Source organism: Choloepus didactylus, chromosome 2 (assembly GCF_015220235.1).
Source record: "Choloepus didactylus isolate mChoDid1 chromosome 2, mChoDid1.pri, whole genome shotgun sequence".
NCBI classification, from domain to species: domain Eukaryota; kingdom Metazoa; phylum Chordata; class Mammalia; order Pilosa; family Megalonychidae; genus Choloepus; species Choloepus didactylus.
In genome coordinates, this window is record NC_051308.1 from 15,680,615 (window position 1) to 15,695,467 (window position 14,853).

A 14,853-nucleotide genomic window follows, 5' to 3' on the forward strand; every position below is an offset into this window, starting at 1 on the left:
TCTCTTTAAAGAACGGTTATGCTCCTGTTGAATTTTTCCTCGAAGGGACAAGAAGCCGTACTGCCAAGACATTGACTCCTAAATTTGGTAGGTCACTTACAGATTAGGAGACCATTGCAATAAGAATATTCAATTGCAAGGGGAAGAAAAAAAACATACACACAAAGCTTTAGGCATGATCTCATCATAGTTGCTAAAATGGAATTTAACAGTTTTTTTTGCAAGATATTTTTTCTTAACTGTTTCTTTAAGTGTTTGTATTTATGGACTTGGTGTATAATGTACATTTTTGGTATATTCCCGTTTATGTGCCTCTTCTTTACTCTTCAATATGTATGATCAATCATTTTCCTCTATATTTAAAGGTCTTCTGAATATTGTGATGGAACCATTTTTTAAAAGAGAAGTTTTTGATACCTACCTTGTTCCAATTAGCGTCAGTTATGATAAGATATTGGAAGAAACTCTTTATGTTTATGAGCTTCTAGGGGTTCCTAAGCCAAAAGAATCAACAACTGTACGTAAAGGATAACCAAGCTTCATTTTATTTGCATTTAAGAAGATGCTAATTTATGCATCTGTTAATTTCTAAATTTACTCCTTTTTGTTTTCTTTTTCCCTGTTGTGCTACTATCAGGGCTTATTGAAAGCCAGGAAGATTCTTTCTGAAAATTTTGGAAACATCCACATATACTTCGGAGACCCTGTATCACTTCGTTCTTTGGCAGCTGGAAGGATGGATCGGAGCCCATATAACTTGGTTCCAAGGTACAAGGCTCTGTGCTTTAATGAACTTATGTAGAAATAAGGATTATAGTTTGAAAGTTCGAATTGTGGTTCTTGAGTTTTCCCCTTCTAGTATTGAAACTTGGCTTACCTGAGGTCATATAGCAAATTGTTGGGGAAGCTATGTTATTCTGTTTTCTCCAGTGGAAAGTTTCAATTAAAGAAGAGTTACATGTTTGCAAAAAAAAAGATTAACTGCAGGATATATAGGTCAAATATGCAAAGTCAGACAATGATCATTCTTCTCGGGAACCAGTACCCTACTAATTTGAAAGTGGGAAGACAAGTATTTGCATAGGGGATTGTTGAACGCTATTGGTAGGCCAGCCAGAGTATGCAGTAAGTATTATTTTTGATTCCAGAAAGGATTGAATAAGACTAGTGAATAATAATGAATAGGAGTGAGTTCCTGTTCTCAAGAAGGTTACAATTGATGGAAAGCGTGAGAAGCTGTTGAAAGGCTCTGTCTGCTCCCATTGCCCTCTACATTCACATTTTTCTAGGTAGCAGAACTGTAATTTACTGTTCTGTTATCTTTCTTTTAGATATATTCCTCAGAAGCAATCAGAGGACATGCATGCCTTTGTCACTGAAGTTGCCTATAAGATACAGCTTCTGCAAATTGAAAACATGGTTCTGAGCCCATGGACCCTAACAGTTGCTGTTTTGCTTCAGAATTTGCCATCCATGGACTTTGATGCATTGGTTGAAAAGACTTTATGGCTGAAAGGTTTAACACAGGCATTTGGAGGATTTCTCATTTGGCCTGGTATATACGTGTGACATGTGGTGAATGCTTGCTTTTTTCATTTCTTAATTTGAAAAAGTTGTATCCTAAACATGAAAAAATCTACAGAAGACTTTGAACAAAGCATTGCTGAGAGAGAGAAAGAAAACCTAATCTGTGTTTATAACTATAGGATATTGAACATAGCATGTTGACTGTTTGAAAATAATTGTTTACCTGTCACTTTCTCCTACTAGACTCAGACTGTCTTGAGGACTAGAAATGCTATTTCCCTGACCCCTAGTAGAGTAGAGAGTACATATACAAATTCTTTGTATTCCACATATTCTTCCCTCCACACCCACCTCTTTTTAATATTTGCAACCCATTGTTGTAAGGTTAAAGGGCTGTTCTTGTAGAACTTTATGCAATTCTCTGATAATACCTTTTTTGTAATAGCCTCTTTGGAGTTATGGAATACTATGCTGGGAGTTTGGGATGTATATGGCAATAGTTAACTTAAATTGTTTTCAGTCTCTTTGATTTAAAATTATAGAGACTGCAGTTGGAAATGCAGTACTTTTAAGACCAGATAATTATTTATGTTTGAGTACCTACTGTTCATTCATCAAACCTATACTGAGTACATAGTGGTGCTACGTACTACAAGGGACATGAGATGAGTAAGATGCCATCCCTGTTCTTGAGATTCTCTGGTTTATAGGGATCAGATATGGGTGGGTAGTGTGTAAACTAGAAACGAGGACTCAGTGAAATAAAGACAGAGCTATAGACAAACTGCAGGGGGTTTTGTGAATACTGTCTAGGAAAGGGCCCATAGTCAGGGATGATTTCAAAGACAAAGTGACGTATGAACTTGATCTGATGGAAAAGCAGTGAGAGGAGTAACGTAGGGTTTAGGCAATGGGAAATGGCATGAAATAGCATTGGGTATTCGTTGACCAACATGTAGTTTGGCAGTGTTAGAATGTTGGTTATTAGTAAGGGAGTGCTAGAATAGAAGGATGTAGAGAGCAGCTAGATCATAGGGGCCTCGGTACCTTGGGGAGCTGGACTGAAATCTGTAGGTTACAGGAGGAGGGAAGCAGTAAAAAATTTTAAGCAGGGTGTGGCAGATTAACATTTAGAAAACAAACTGGTATCAGTTTTAAAGAGGGACCACAGAGGGGAGAGACTGGAGGCAGGGAGACAAGTTAGAAGGCTGCCCTGCCTAGATGAGAAAGGAGGAAGGCCTGAGCCAAGGCAGTAGCAGAACTAGGGGCATAGGAAGAATTGCTGGCAGAATTGACAGTCGGTTGAATGTCAGTCCCCAACAGGGAAATAAAGATAAATCAGACATCTGTACTCAGTATTTTAATGGTCTAATTAGGAGGCAAAGGACATGTTAATTATAAAACAAGGTAGGAAGTGTTGAATATCATGAGAGAGGAATAGGTAAGTGCTAAACTTGTGTTTGGCCCAGGAACATGAAAACATAGGTGCCTGTTTTTCCAAGGTGTTTTGCTTTTTCAAGATTGGATAAATAGGAGGCCAATCCATAGTGGAGAATATCTGTTCAACCATTACAGTAACTCCAGTTACTATAAAGTGAAGGTTGGTATCCACATTACAGTGATTTAGTAGGGTGATTAAATATAATTCCTAATTTAGAATGTGTTATAATGTTCAGTTCCTTTTTCTTTTCTACTCAGATTATCCCCTTTTCCTAAGCATTCTCATATGTAGAGCTTTTCAGGATAATGTCATATAAAATATCATTAACTTGAGCAAGCTAAAACAAAGCAAATTAGTTAAGAATGAATGTGCTCAAGTACAGAAGGAGAACTACATCTCTCACTTGTCCCTTCCATAAAGCAATAACAGAACTCGTTGCCCAGCTTGAATAGTTTGTGTACTCATATACTTGTATCACCTGTGTCCTTAGCTCAGGTTAACAGTCACACTATTTCCCTTGCAGAGTATAATTGTTAAATCTCATCAACTGCTCTACTCATTAAGCTTATGTAACTCTTTGGCTCGCTCCAGGCCGACATTGTGTCAGCTAAGTTTTACCAGGCACTTTTATAGGCCCACGTCTTTAGTTTTCTTTGATGTAGGGAAAACAGAAAATCTCCTCAGCAACCCTCTGTGCCCAGTGCTAGGACATTGCCTCTTTGGGTTGCCCTTTGAACCACCTGCAAAGCAATATTCTTGCCATCTTGGTATTGGTCTAAGCAAGCTCTGTGTGTGTGTGTGTGTGTGTGTGTGTGTGTGTGTGTGTGTGTAAGTATGGTTTCAGTATACTCATACAGTAATCATGGGCCTTCTTGTCTTACTATTGTTAAATGCACACATACGTCATCTTTTAGTCATGTAACTCACTAAAAGCAAGCTTTGGATACTGTTGGTTCCTGAGGTAGGTAGGAGAAGTATTGATTTTCATAGTGGGAATCATGTGCATTTTGGAATGGCTAACCAATTTGGAGGTGGATGAGAAAGTATATTACATGTCCTTGGAGAAAGATTTGATTTATGAAATAGTACTTTTTGAATGTCCTTCACATATTATGTCATTACTTCAATTGGTAGAGCCTTAAGCCATACCTCGCACTAGAAAATAAATATCTGTCAGGTTACTTGGGTTAATACATACGAAGCCTAAGATTCCCAGCAGTGACCCATCTCTCTTCTTTGCCATTTGCCCGAATGAATTGTCTTTGTATAGATAATGAACCTGCTGATGAAGTTGTCCAGTCCAACATTCTTCTGCATTCCAATATTGTCAGCCTTGTCAGAGATCAGGTGATTGTGAAAATGGACTCTGGAAGGTCAGAAGAGGTCAATGGACTGGTTTCCCAGCACATCACTCTCCTCATGTGCTCAGCTTACAGGAACCAGTTGCTGAACATTTTTGTCCGTCCTTCCTTAGTAGCTGTAGCACTGAAGATGACACCTGGGTGCAGGAAAGGTAACTTTCAGGAATGTGATCTTCAATTTTGGAAGAGACCTGGCCATTCAGTTTGATGTATGTAACAACATTTGAAGCCTTTTTAATGCCTAGCCACATCCGTGCAACTCACACACCAACATGGAATGGAACCTTTAATACTCAGATCTTAAATTCATTTCCTGTAAATATATGGCCATCTGTTTAGAATTTTGGAATTGAAAGGGGCCTAAGAAATCATCTAATTTAATTCCTTTTATAAATAAGGAAAATTAGGCCTAGAAAGTTGCATAATCACTTGAGGATAGATTTGGAATTAGAACACAGTTCTCCTTCTCTGGTCTGATGCTCTTTTCCACTATAACAGTTCCCTCATCTGACAAAGACAGATAGGGTAGGTAAATAATCAAAAAGTATATGAATGTTTATGTTTACTATATATGCAGTAGCATTCTAGTTGCAATGGGGAGAATAAATAATGAGTAAAACACAGTTTTTTTGTTTGTTTGTTTGTTTTTATCATAAGGAATCAAGGCCAGTGATTTTCTACTCAGACTACACATTGGAATTGCTGGAGGAGTAAGCTCCACCCCCAAAGATTCTGATTTAATTCATCGAGGGTGTGGACCAGACATTGGTGTTTTTTCGTTGTTCCCACACAGACCCCTTCTCCCCTTTAAAGCTTCATAGGCAATTCTAAGGAAAAGCTTTCAGCCTGGAAGGAACCCTAGAAGTCTGTGGTTCACCCCCCCTCATTTTTTAGATGAGGAAACTGAGAACCAGAGAGGGTAGGTGATTTGGTTCAGGACATAGAAAACTTAACTCTCTACTCTTAGTTCTACCAAAGGTTTCTCAAACTGGAATTCCTGAATACCTAAGGGGTCCATAAATGAGTTTCTAGGTTGCTGTAAAACCCTGAAATTGGAGGCAATGTTTTGTATCCCTATGTATATACATTTTTCTGATGAGAAAGTTCATAGTGTATGTCAGAAAGATAAAGAATCCCTACAGCTCTGCCTCCATAGTTGGATGGGTAAGGTAGACGTATATGTCTGGATAATAAAACAGTATTTTCTATCATTGTGTGGTGGTATATCTAGTGCTAAAGATACACATAAAAATGTCAGGAAATATGAACATAGAGAGAAATTAAGAAACAAATTGTTTTCATTCTCTAGTAGAGAATGAAGTATCTGGCTGCTAATAAATAAGTTGTGTTACTCGTTACCAGACTGACTGATGAGAGGACTGGTTGTAATTTAGATTCAACCATTAAAAGACTGATTATAATTTAGATTCAACCATTAAAACTACGCCAGAAACAAACAAACAAAGTTTGCCAGACTTGTCTGCTCTGTGGGTAAAGTTTGGATTGTTATAACTTTCTTTAGGAGGCTTAATTCTTGTCGCTGGGATATGAATAAAGATCTCTCTCTGACATACTGCATTCTGGGAGATCATGGACTTCTTGGTACTCCCTGAAAGTTTAAAAAGCAGTATTGTAATTTTATGTAATGCATTTGTTTCCAGAGGATGTCTACAGTTGCTTTTGCTTCCTACGTGATGTTTTTTCAGATGAGTTCATCTTCCTTCCAGGAAACGCACTAAAGGTAAAGTCTTTATAACCAAATAGCAAGTGTGTTTGCAGTGAGTTCTGGAAATGTTAGACATAGATGCACAGATATGTCTCAGGCAGTATGTCTTCCCTTTCTTTCAAGGCTAAGCGGGGCAGTTTAAAGAGGAACTTAGGCACTCACAGGTCAGCAAACTGCTAGTTTGATGCTTGGTCAAGTTTATTTTAATAATTTATGGACTGTTTGGTGAGAGGAGGGTCATCCTTTGCGTTGTAGCCACTGTAAATAAACCATCTCTCTTTTAGTAAAAAATTTTAAAATCAACACACATTTTTTTCTGTTACCAACTCATTATAATGAATCAATCAGACAGGTGCCTTTTCCTTTGAAATTAGAATGTGGTGCTGATGGTGGTCGTGGATTGTCTAATAGTGTATACAGATGATGAGTGGTCAGGCTCCCAGAACTGGAGTGCTCATGTTCCAGTTTGCTAATGCTGCTGTTTTGCAAAACACCAGAAATGGATTGGCTTTTATAAAGGACGTTTATTTGGTTACAAAGTTACAGTCTTAAGGCCATAAAGTATCCAAGGTACAGCATCAATCATAGGGTACCATCACTGGAGAAAAGCCATTGGCATCTGGAAAACCTCTGTTAGCAAGGAAGGCACGTGGCTGGTGTCTACTTGTTCCCAGGTTGCGTTTCAAAATGGTGTTCTGCAAAATGTTGCTCTTGGGGTGTTTTGTCCTCTCTTAGCTGCAGCTCCTCTCCAAAACGTCACTCTTAGCTGTTCTGAGCTCCTTCTGTTTGTCAGTTCATTTATATGGCTCTAGTGATTTAATTCAGACTCGCCCTGAATGAGTGGGGTAACACCTCCATGGAAATTATTCAGTCAAACATTTCACTCATGTTTGTTTGAGTCACGTCTCCACGGAAACACTCAATCAAAGGATTCCAATCTAGTCAACACTAATATATCTGCCTCCACCAGATTGCATCAAAGATAATGGCGTTTTGGGGGCCATAATAATACAACCAAACTGGCACAGCTAGTTTGTTGGGTCTGGAGTGATAGAATGGCTAAAAGGTAGCTTAGCTCTTCGAATGTTATGCTAAGGAGAATAGGTTTATTCTATAGAGAATGGGGTTGGGAAGTTGCCAGAGGTTTTTGAGCACCAGTGTCACATTATTAGGTGTGTATTTTTAGGAGAACTTAGCACTGTACAGGAAAGATTGGTGAGATTGGGAACAGGGTGGGAGATTGAAGGCAAATCAATGAGGAGGCTCATGTGATTGTCCAGGTACAAAATAACAAATGTTGGGACCTAACCTGTGGGTCCCAAAGGAGAGAATTTGAGAGATTATGAAGGTAGAATTGCTAGGATTTGACAAGCAATAGAACATATCAAGGGTGTGAGCAAGAGGAAAGAACTGAAGATAATTCCATGAGAACTGATAAACTTAACCAGGGAAGGAGTGAATATTGAGAGAAGAGAACCAAGGATAGAACTGTAGGGGCTGATGGCAAAAGAACCACCACCAAAAGAACTACAAATAATATAAACTATGGACTATAGTGACTAGTGTAATTATAATATTGTTTCATCAGTTATAACAAAGGTACCACATTAATGCATAAAGTTAATTTATAAAAAGCTACTGTAAGATAGCTATATATACCTCATGTATTATAACTTTAAATGTATATGTTTATACTTAACTGTATAGTATATAACAGATAAAAGTATTTTTTTAAAAAAAGAGCTACGGAGAGTTAAGAAAAGAAGTAGAAAAGAGTATGGTTGAAGCTAAGGGAAGAGTTTCAACAAGGAAGATGTTGCAAAAAGGTTGGGGAGTATGAGAATTGAGAAGGTAATGTATCTGGTAACTAAGAATTTACAGAACTTAAAAAAGAAATGTTTTGAGACATTGGTGGTAGTAGAAGCCAATTAGCAATGAAATGAAATGTAACTAATTGAAAGATTTTTAAATTAGTGTATACTACACTACTTTTAGAAAAAGTAGATGTAAAGTAGCATCATGAGTGGAAATCATTGGGAATAGATGTCTTTCTTTGTTATTTTTAGAGAAAAGAGAGCCCTGAATATTTTGTAGGCTGTTGGAATAAGTAATAGATTGGAAGGGACTAAAAACAAAGAGAAAAGGAATGGATATTTGATGATGCAGATTCTTGAAGGAAATGGGGAAGTATTGAATCAAAAAACACAAGGAAAGTGATTAGACTTTGAAAGGATTAGGGAAACTTTCTCTTGAACAGTAGAAAAGGAATAAGTATGAATTCTGAAGTGAGCAGAGCGGACTTGGAGAAATTAATTTCTTCTGGCCTGTTTCTCTCAATAGAGTAGAAGGAAAGGAAATCTGCTATTGTGGTGAAGGAAGTAGCAGGAAATAGGGAAGACGGTTTGGAGCTTGAGGAGAATGGAATAGGAAAGGGAGAAAACTGGCGATTAGACAAATAACTTTGAGTATATAGGTGAAGCTAGAAATCCTAAGTTTATAGTGGAAATGGTATTCTCCAGCAGCATTTGGTAATTCCAAAATAAAGCAAAAAATCGGTAGGGGGTTATGTATTATGACTGAGGCAAAGGACAAGTCTTGTGTCTTATGTAAGGTTATAGCTGGTTATTTATATAGCTAGAACTAGAGACCAGATGTTCAGTTTTTAGTGTTTTTTCTAGTAAATGCCTTTACAAGCCTGTGGAATCACCCAGGACTTGAGAGCTTGTTTTGTATTCAACTCGTATGATAGCGTATGACTAATAGTATGCCTTTGGAAGGCTGCTCTTTGAAATTTCCCACTTGACTTAGTAAAGTCAATAATACTAATAATAACTTTATTGTTCTGAGCCTCAGTTGCTTCATAACTGCTCTGTCTAAATTCAGTTCATTATGAAACTCAAGTGAGATAATAGAGATGGAAATGCTTTTAAAAATTATGAAATTTCTCTTGCAGTTTGAGTTGAGGGTTATTATTGGCATCACAAGTTGATAATTACCTTGCTTAATACACTCATGCCCAGCCAAGGTAAGGTGCTCACCGGGTTTTGTTAGCCCATTGCATTTCAGCCTCAAGAGCAGACCATCTTTAAGCTCACAAAATGCTAAGTTGTTAGTTTACAACAGGGCATAACTTGTCAGGTATGCCAAAGGGATCATGTTGACAGATAGCTGAATCCTCTCTTTAGGCAAGCTACTTTGGAAACCTAAACTTCAATGAACAAGTGAGAAAAGATGAATTTGAGGGAATTTGTTGGATGAGCCACAGTACGAATATATACACGGGCCAGGGAAGGCTCTCTGAAGCACGTAGCTTAGCTGGCCCTTGCCTCCTTCTAGTGCCCTGTGGTCGTGTAGTCTTTTTCCAGACAGGGTACACTTGATCTTGTTTTCGGCTTACTGAATTCCAATTACATTCCAGTTCTGCCTCCTTAAGATTAAACCTGTTGACTGGATTTTGGGGTTGTATTTTGGACTGTTCCATAACTCTTCAGTCATGCCTTTCCAGACACATCTCTCTGTTTAGGCCACAGATAGCTGGCTGATCACACTGTTGATTTAACTCCAACAGGTCTGTGTACTTCTAAGGCTATAACAGTTTGATTATAAATCAGAATATAGTCAGTGAGAACTCTTAATTCCCTTAACATAAGGAAATGGAGAACCCTTTTTATCTGTCTTGTGATAATATAATGAAAGCACTTGTGGAATAGTAAGAAAAGATCTTCATATAAACGAGACAACAACCTTTTGAAAAAGAATTGTTTGGTACTTGCAGAATAAGTTACTATTGTGCCACAGCCATGCTGTGCTGTATTTGAATGTTGTGTATACACGTTACATGTGCATATGTATGTGTGTGTGTATTTGGGTCGCTAAGTAAAATTAAGAAAACATTTACTTGTATTTGCATACAAAAATAAACCTCTTTCTGTTCATTACTGTTTAACCAAAAATATAAAACCTTATTCAGTTTCCCTTTTCCTAAAGATCTTTTCCTTCTCATTCCTGTTTCAGTGACAAATGATGCCAAGTTAAAAAGTCATCTTAAAGAAATTTAGATTAAATATTTAAATAGTTTCTCCCAAACATTTCTCAAAACCACATATTTGGCCAAGGCTGTGCTTTAAATTCTGCTGGTTTAAAACTTCCTTTTGAGAAGTTCATCTCTGAAATCTGACCCCACAGCTTTTATACTTATAGCAGAGTGGCCTTGTACTTGCCTTCCAACAGTTTTGAAAGTCTACTGAATATAAAGTATGACTGTTTCTAAATCTAAGTATTTTTAGGAATTGCTATATGCACTCCCTATTTTAATTTAAGGAGTGTGACAGTGCAAAATGAAAGATTATCTATCACATATATTGTGATTTTTTAAGGATCATAAATTTGGGGGGGTTTATTATGTTTGAGGTTCAACATTTTGAGTGTTAGAACAAACAGCTTCTCTGGGTATTATCTAATAACTGGAAGAATTCTAGGAAGGGTTGGACAATTAGCTAGTGTTCTGTTGATTTGTGGGCAAGTAACTGCATATGTTGAGATTGGCAGTGTACCCATTAACCTAAATTAGTAGGTATGTTATGGCTTTTTACCCTCACTTCCAGGACTTTGAAGAAGGCTGTTACCTGCTTTGTAAAAGTGAGGCCATACAAGTGACTCCAAGGGATATCTTAGTTGCAGAAAAAGGAAATACTGTGTTAGAATTTTTAACAAGACTCTTTAAACCTTTTGTGGAATGTTACCAGGTACGTAAGTATTTTACAAGTTCTCCTTTACCTCCGCATAGCAAATATAGATGTACCTTCTCACCCTGTTCTTATTTTTGGTCTAAGAGGCAAGTATCCCCGGTTGAATCTGTGAGTGATTTCACCTTTCGGTTGAGACCTTACCCTTGCATAAAGGAGGAGACTTAGTCCCTTATAGACCAAGAATCTAACAGCTTAATGAGACCTCACGAACAGTCTTCATATACCCACTATTGCACCCATGCACTGTTTGTCATATTATAGCTTATGTCTTTCGTTCACACCATGTAGCATGGTGTTGGATACATAGTACACTTTCCATAAATGCTAGAACATAAAGTCAGTTATTTATATTACTAAATGCCCATGTTATAAGGAAAAGAAAAAGTTGAAGTACAAACATGTCAAAGTTCGTCACAGTTCTCAGAAGTGGTTATAGAATGGGGGTAGTATATCTGCTCAGCAGGAATTTTGCCAGGATTCAGAGGGAGAGGAAGTTTGAATACAAACCGTAGGAGGGCTCAGTGCACATCTGGGAGCTGTGGCAGGCAGCTCTGTTTATGTGCATGTGTTGGAAGCAGCCAGCACAGAGGAGGCTTGCAGGCCAATGAGGTGCCCCATGTCAGCCTCCTTGCATGGAGTCTTGTACTTAGTAGCCACTTGATTAATGTTAGTTCTTACCTTTTAGCACCTTTTTAAGGTAGAAATCCTCAAATATTTTAGGGCCTAGCACTTGGTTCGGTGTTTTTAAAGAAAAAAAGTTTAAAAAATCTGACCTTCCTCTTCTGAAGTAGCCTAAGATATGTTGATAGTAATTTGCTTAACTTGCAGTCCATTAAAGTGAGAAATTATATTTTAATAAATGTCAATACTACTTCAAACTTTTTTTTTTTATTGTAAAAGTAATATAAACTTAAGAGAGCTCTAAAAATTTCTTGAGCTTTTCAGTGCTCATGGGGGTCTTTATTCTGTTCTAATGCAAATTATCTTTCTCTTAAGAGGACAGTGTAAAGTTATTTACTGTTCTGTTATCTTTGGCTCCCCTTTTTCTCTTTCTGTTTCTCTAATCTTCCCTCTTAAAATCAGATAATTTGCAAATACCTCTTGAACGAAGAAGAGGACTCCTTCACTGAGAAACAGTATTTGACGGGAGTTAGAAATTTTACAAGTGATCTTCTCTATCAAGGTCAGTCAGAGCCACTACTGGTGGTGACTTCTTGTAGTCGAGAACTAAAAGTAGCCCATTAACTTTTCCTCCCTTTCTCTTTTAGGTACCTCTCAGTGTTATGATGTACTGTCTTCTGATATACAGAAAAATGCCTTAGCAGCTTTTGTGAGATTAGGTGTAGTAGAGAAGAAGAAAGTGTAAGTACTGTACAAGATTTCTGTGGGTATTAAAAGGACAGTAACATCTAATAACATTCAGCATGAAATTCAAAGAAAGAGGTAGAAATGGATGTTAATCTATGAAACATTATTACAGTGTACTTTACTGACTCATCCTGAGTTACATTACAAATTTTATGTGGTTATGAATGAAAATGGAATTGACACAAAGATTAAAAGTACTTTGGGCAGTATTTTGGGTTTTACCCAATATTGAAAATCTATAGATTGATTATAAGAAAGATTTTTGGGGGATGGAGTATGTGTGTGTGAATGTGTATATACACATACAGATACACTCATATATGTATACGTATATGTATGTGTGTATATATATTTTTATATATGTAGATATAATGAGGTTTGGTTTATAGTACTATTTTGAAAGGCTAAATGTAACATTAGCAAAATACAGACTCTGTAGGCTGTTGGCACCTAATTTCTTGAGGCATCCTTCTTCACCCCCAGAGAAAAACATCCTTCTACAGTAGGAGATTCTGCTCTCAAAGTAAGTGATAATTTACTCTTTTGAGTGAATGGATTTAAGACAGATAATGCTTAATGTGTAAACTCTCCCAGTAATATTTCTTATTTAGACAGAAGAATGAAGCATTAAGCCAGGAAATAGGATAGGAGCAAGGGCCTTTCAACTACTTCAGACTGGCGTTGAGGAAGACTATTTAAAATGAGTCTTACTGCATGTACAATTAGGAGCAAAAATTCCCCCAGTTTATTCATTAACAAAGCTTATTTGTTTTTTTCCTAGAAATAATGACTGTATATTTAACAGGAATGAATCTGCCACGACTAAGTTAGAAGAAATGCTTTGTAAGTAGAGTGTAACAGAATATGGGTATCACATTGTATTTATCGATATATATTAATAACTTAAAATAAGAAAGTATATATATGGCACCAAATATTTTATCAAGTTGAATGACAGGGAGTTTTAATATAAACAGAACTGTTTATATAGTCTAGAATTTTCTCGAGGGCACTAAGAAAATGTACAAAGGCAATTAACAAAGAAAACACAAAGAGCGTAAAATAGCCAGTCTTATACAAGCTAAAGATTTAGTTCTTAACCTAATTGATGAGGGTAAGAGACCCAGACCCTTCACATCTAATCATAGTAGACTAGCTGGAGAAGCCTCTCATTTTAGTCTTTTGATTTGTTCTTTCCCATTCCATTCTTGGATTCCTTCTTTCCCAGAGGAATGTTAGGGTTAGTGTCCACAGCACATAGACTTTTTTTTAAAATTCAGTTTTATTGAGATATATTCACATACCATACAGTCATTCATGGTGTACAATCAAGTAGCATATAGACTTTTGTCAGCTTATAAATAAATTGTCCAGGCCAGAAAAGGCAGAGTCATTTCTTTATGGTATACTGTAAACAGTCCAGAGAGTCAAGAGTGATGATATAAACAGAGAGAGAAAAAGCAGGAGGTGGAGAGCACTTCTCATAGGAACAGTGGGATAATATTTAGAGGGAGGAGGTGTTAGCATTCAAAAATAATGCTCTGCTGACTATACTGAATAAGCGCTATATCATCATGTTTAGTGTTTTTGTTCTTAAGCCTAATTCAGTTCATTTGTCAAACTTCTGTATTGGGCAGGGAAGAAGAGCTTAAGATTGATATCTTTTGGGATTAGGGAAAAATATTGATGGGCTTATGATTAAAGGAGAATGGATGAAGCAGAAGGTTAAAAGAGCAATAGAATAGTTTAAATAAGATGGGAAAGTAAAAATACTATACCTTGTTGAAGAAAATCTGTAAGTAGAAATCACAGGCTTCTATTTGTATTATGTCTGAAATCTCAGAATATGTAACCTTGAAACAATTTCTGATTTGATGAGAAGTGCATAGTTCAAACAGACCAAAGACCTCATTCTGTGGGAGGGACAGATTGATTTCTTAACCATAGGAAGCAAATATATGGGTATAAACATATGAGACTTGAAGTTCAGAAAATATGACTGGGTTCAACTGCCGGCTTTGTTATTGGCTGTGGGGTGTTGGGCAAGTCCATTACCTCTTTGGAACTGTTGTTTCTTGTTCTGCAAAGGGGGAATAATAATCTCCACTGATATCTTGTCAACCTATAAAGCAGTGGAGAATTGTTAGATGTTATCTTTTGCCAATGGACTAAGAAACAATTTTATGAGGAAAGATAAGATCAATGTCATTTCATCATTTCATGAAGTCTTTCTTTTTTATCTTAGGTTGCAAGATACCAGTAGGAAAACCAGTGACTGCAAAACTGTAATAATCCCCAAGCAGTTATGGAAAATTTGGTCTTTTAATTAACGTTATCAAAGGACTCTAATACAGCAAACAGGGAAGTAAAGAAAAATACACATCTTCTACTTCACAGGACTTTGAGGAACTGTGGACTCAGTAGAGAGGAAAGGATGATCAGTTTAAGCAATCAGTGAAATCTTCCCCATCACAATGGTTAAAAGGCCTTTGTGTCCAACTCTGTGTGTTTTAAAATAAAGCACTCTTTTGGAAACAGGTTTGGAAAAGCAAAGCCCAACTCCTATTTCACTAACATTTTTCAGCTTATTATATGTATTAAACTTTAATGTTGACTTCTGAATTAAAGTACGACATCAACACTGAAGGCCATGGCTATTAAAAGATAACTTTCTGAAAAGGA

General features: G+C 36.9%; 1 protein-coding gene across 2 annotated transcripts in view; it reads left to right on the plus strand.

The window, feature by feature from the left end:
* Window positions 1-14,853, plus strand: part of GNPAT (glyceronephosphate O-acyltransferase) — a 41,162-nt gene extending 26,309 nt beyond the window's left edge. The window contains exons 6-16 of one of the 2 annotated variants that reach the window (XM_037820896.1): window positions 12-87; window positions 366-517; window positions 638-768; window positions 1,332-1,555; window positions 4,239-4,481; window positions 5,991-6,070; window positions 10,660-10,800; window positions 11,887-11,986; window positions 12,072-12,165; window positions 12,953-13,014; window positions 14,417-14,853. In XM_037820896.1, the coding sequence (XP_037676824.1) occupies window positions 12-87; window positions 366-517; window positions 638-768; window positions 1,332-1,555; window positions 4,239-4,481; window positions 5,991-6,070; window positions 10,660-10,800; window positions 11,887-11,986; window positions 12,072-12,165; window positions 12,953-13,014; window positions 14,417-14,460 (1,347 nt within the window). In that variant the 3' untranslated portion in view covers window positions 14,461-14,853. The remainder of the gene's footprint in view (window positions 1-11; window positions 88-365; window positions 518-637; window positions 769-1,331; window positions 1,556-4,238; window positions 4,482-5,990; window positions 6,071-10,659; window positions 10,801-11,886; window positions 11,987-12,071; window positions 12,166-12,952; window positions 13,015-14,416) is intronic. The other variant, XR_005214466.1, reaches the window with a different exon arrangement.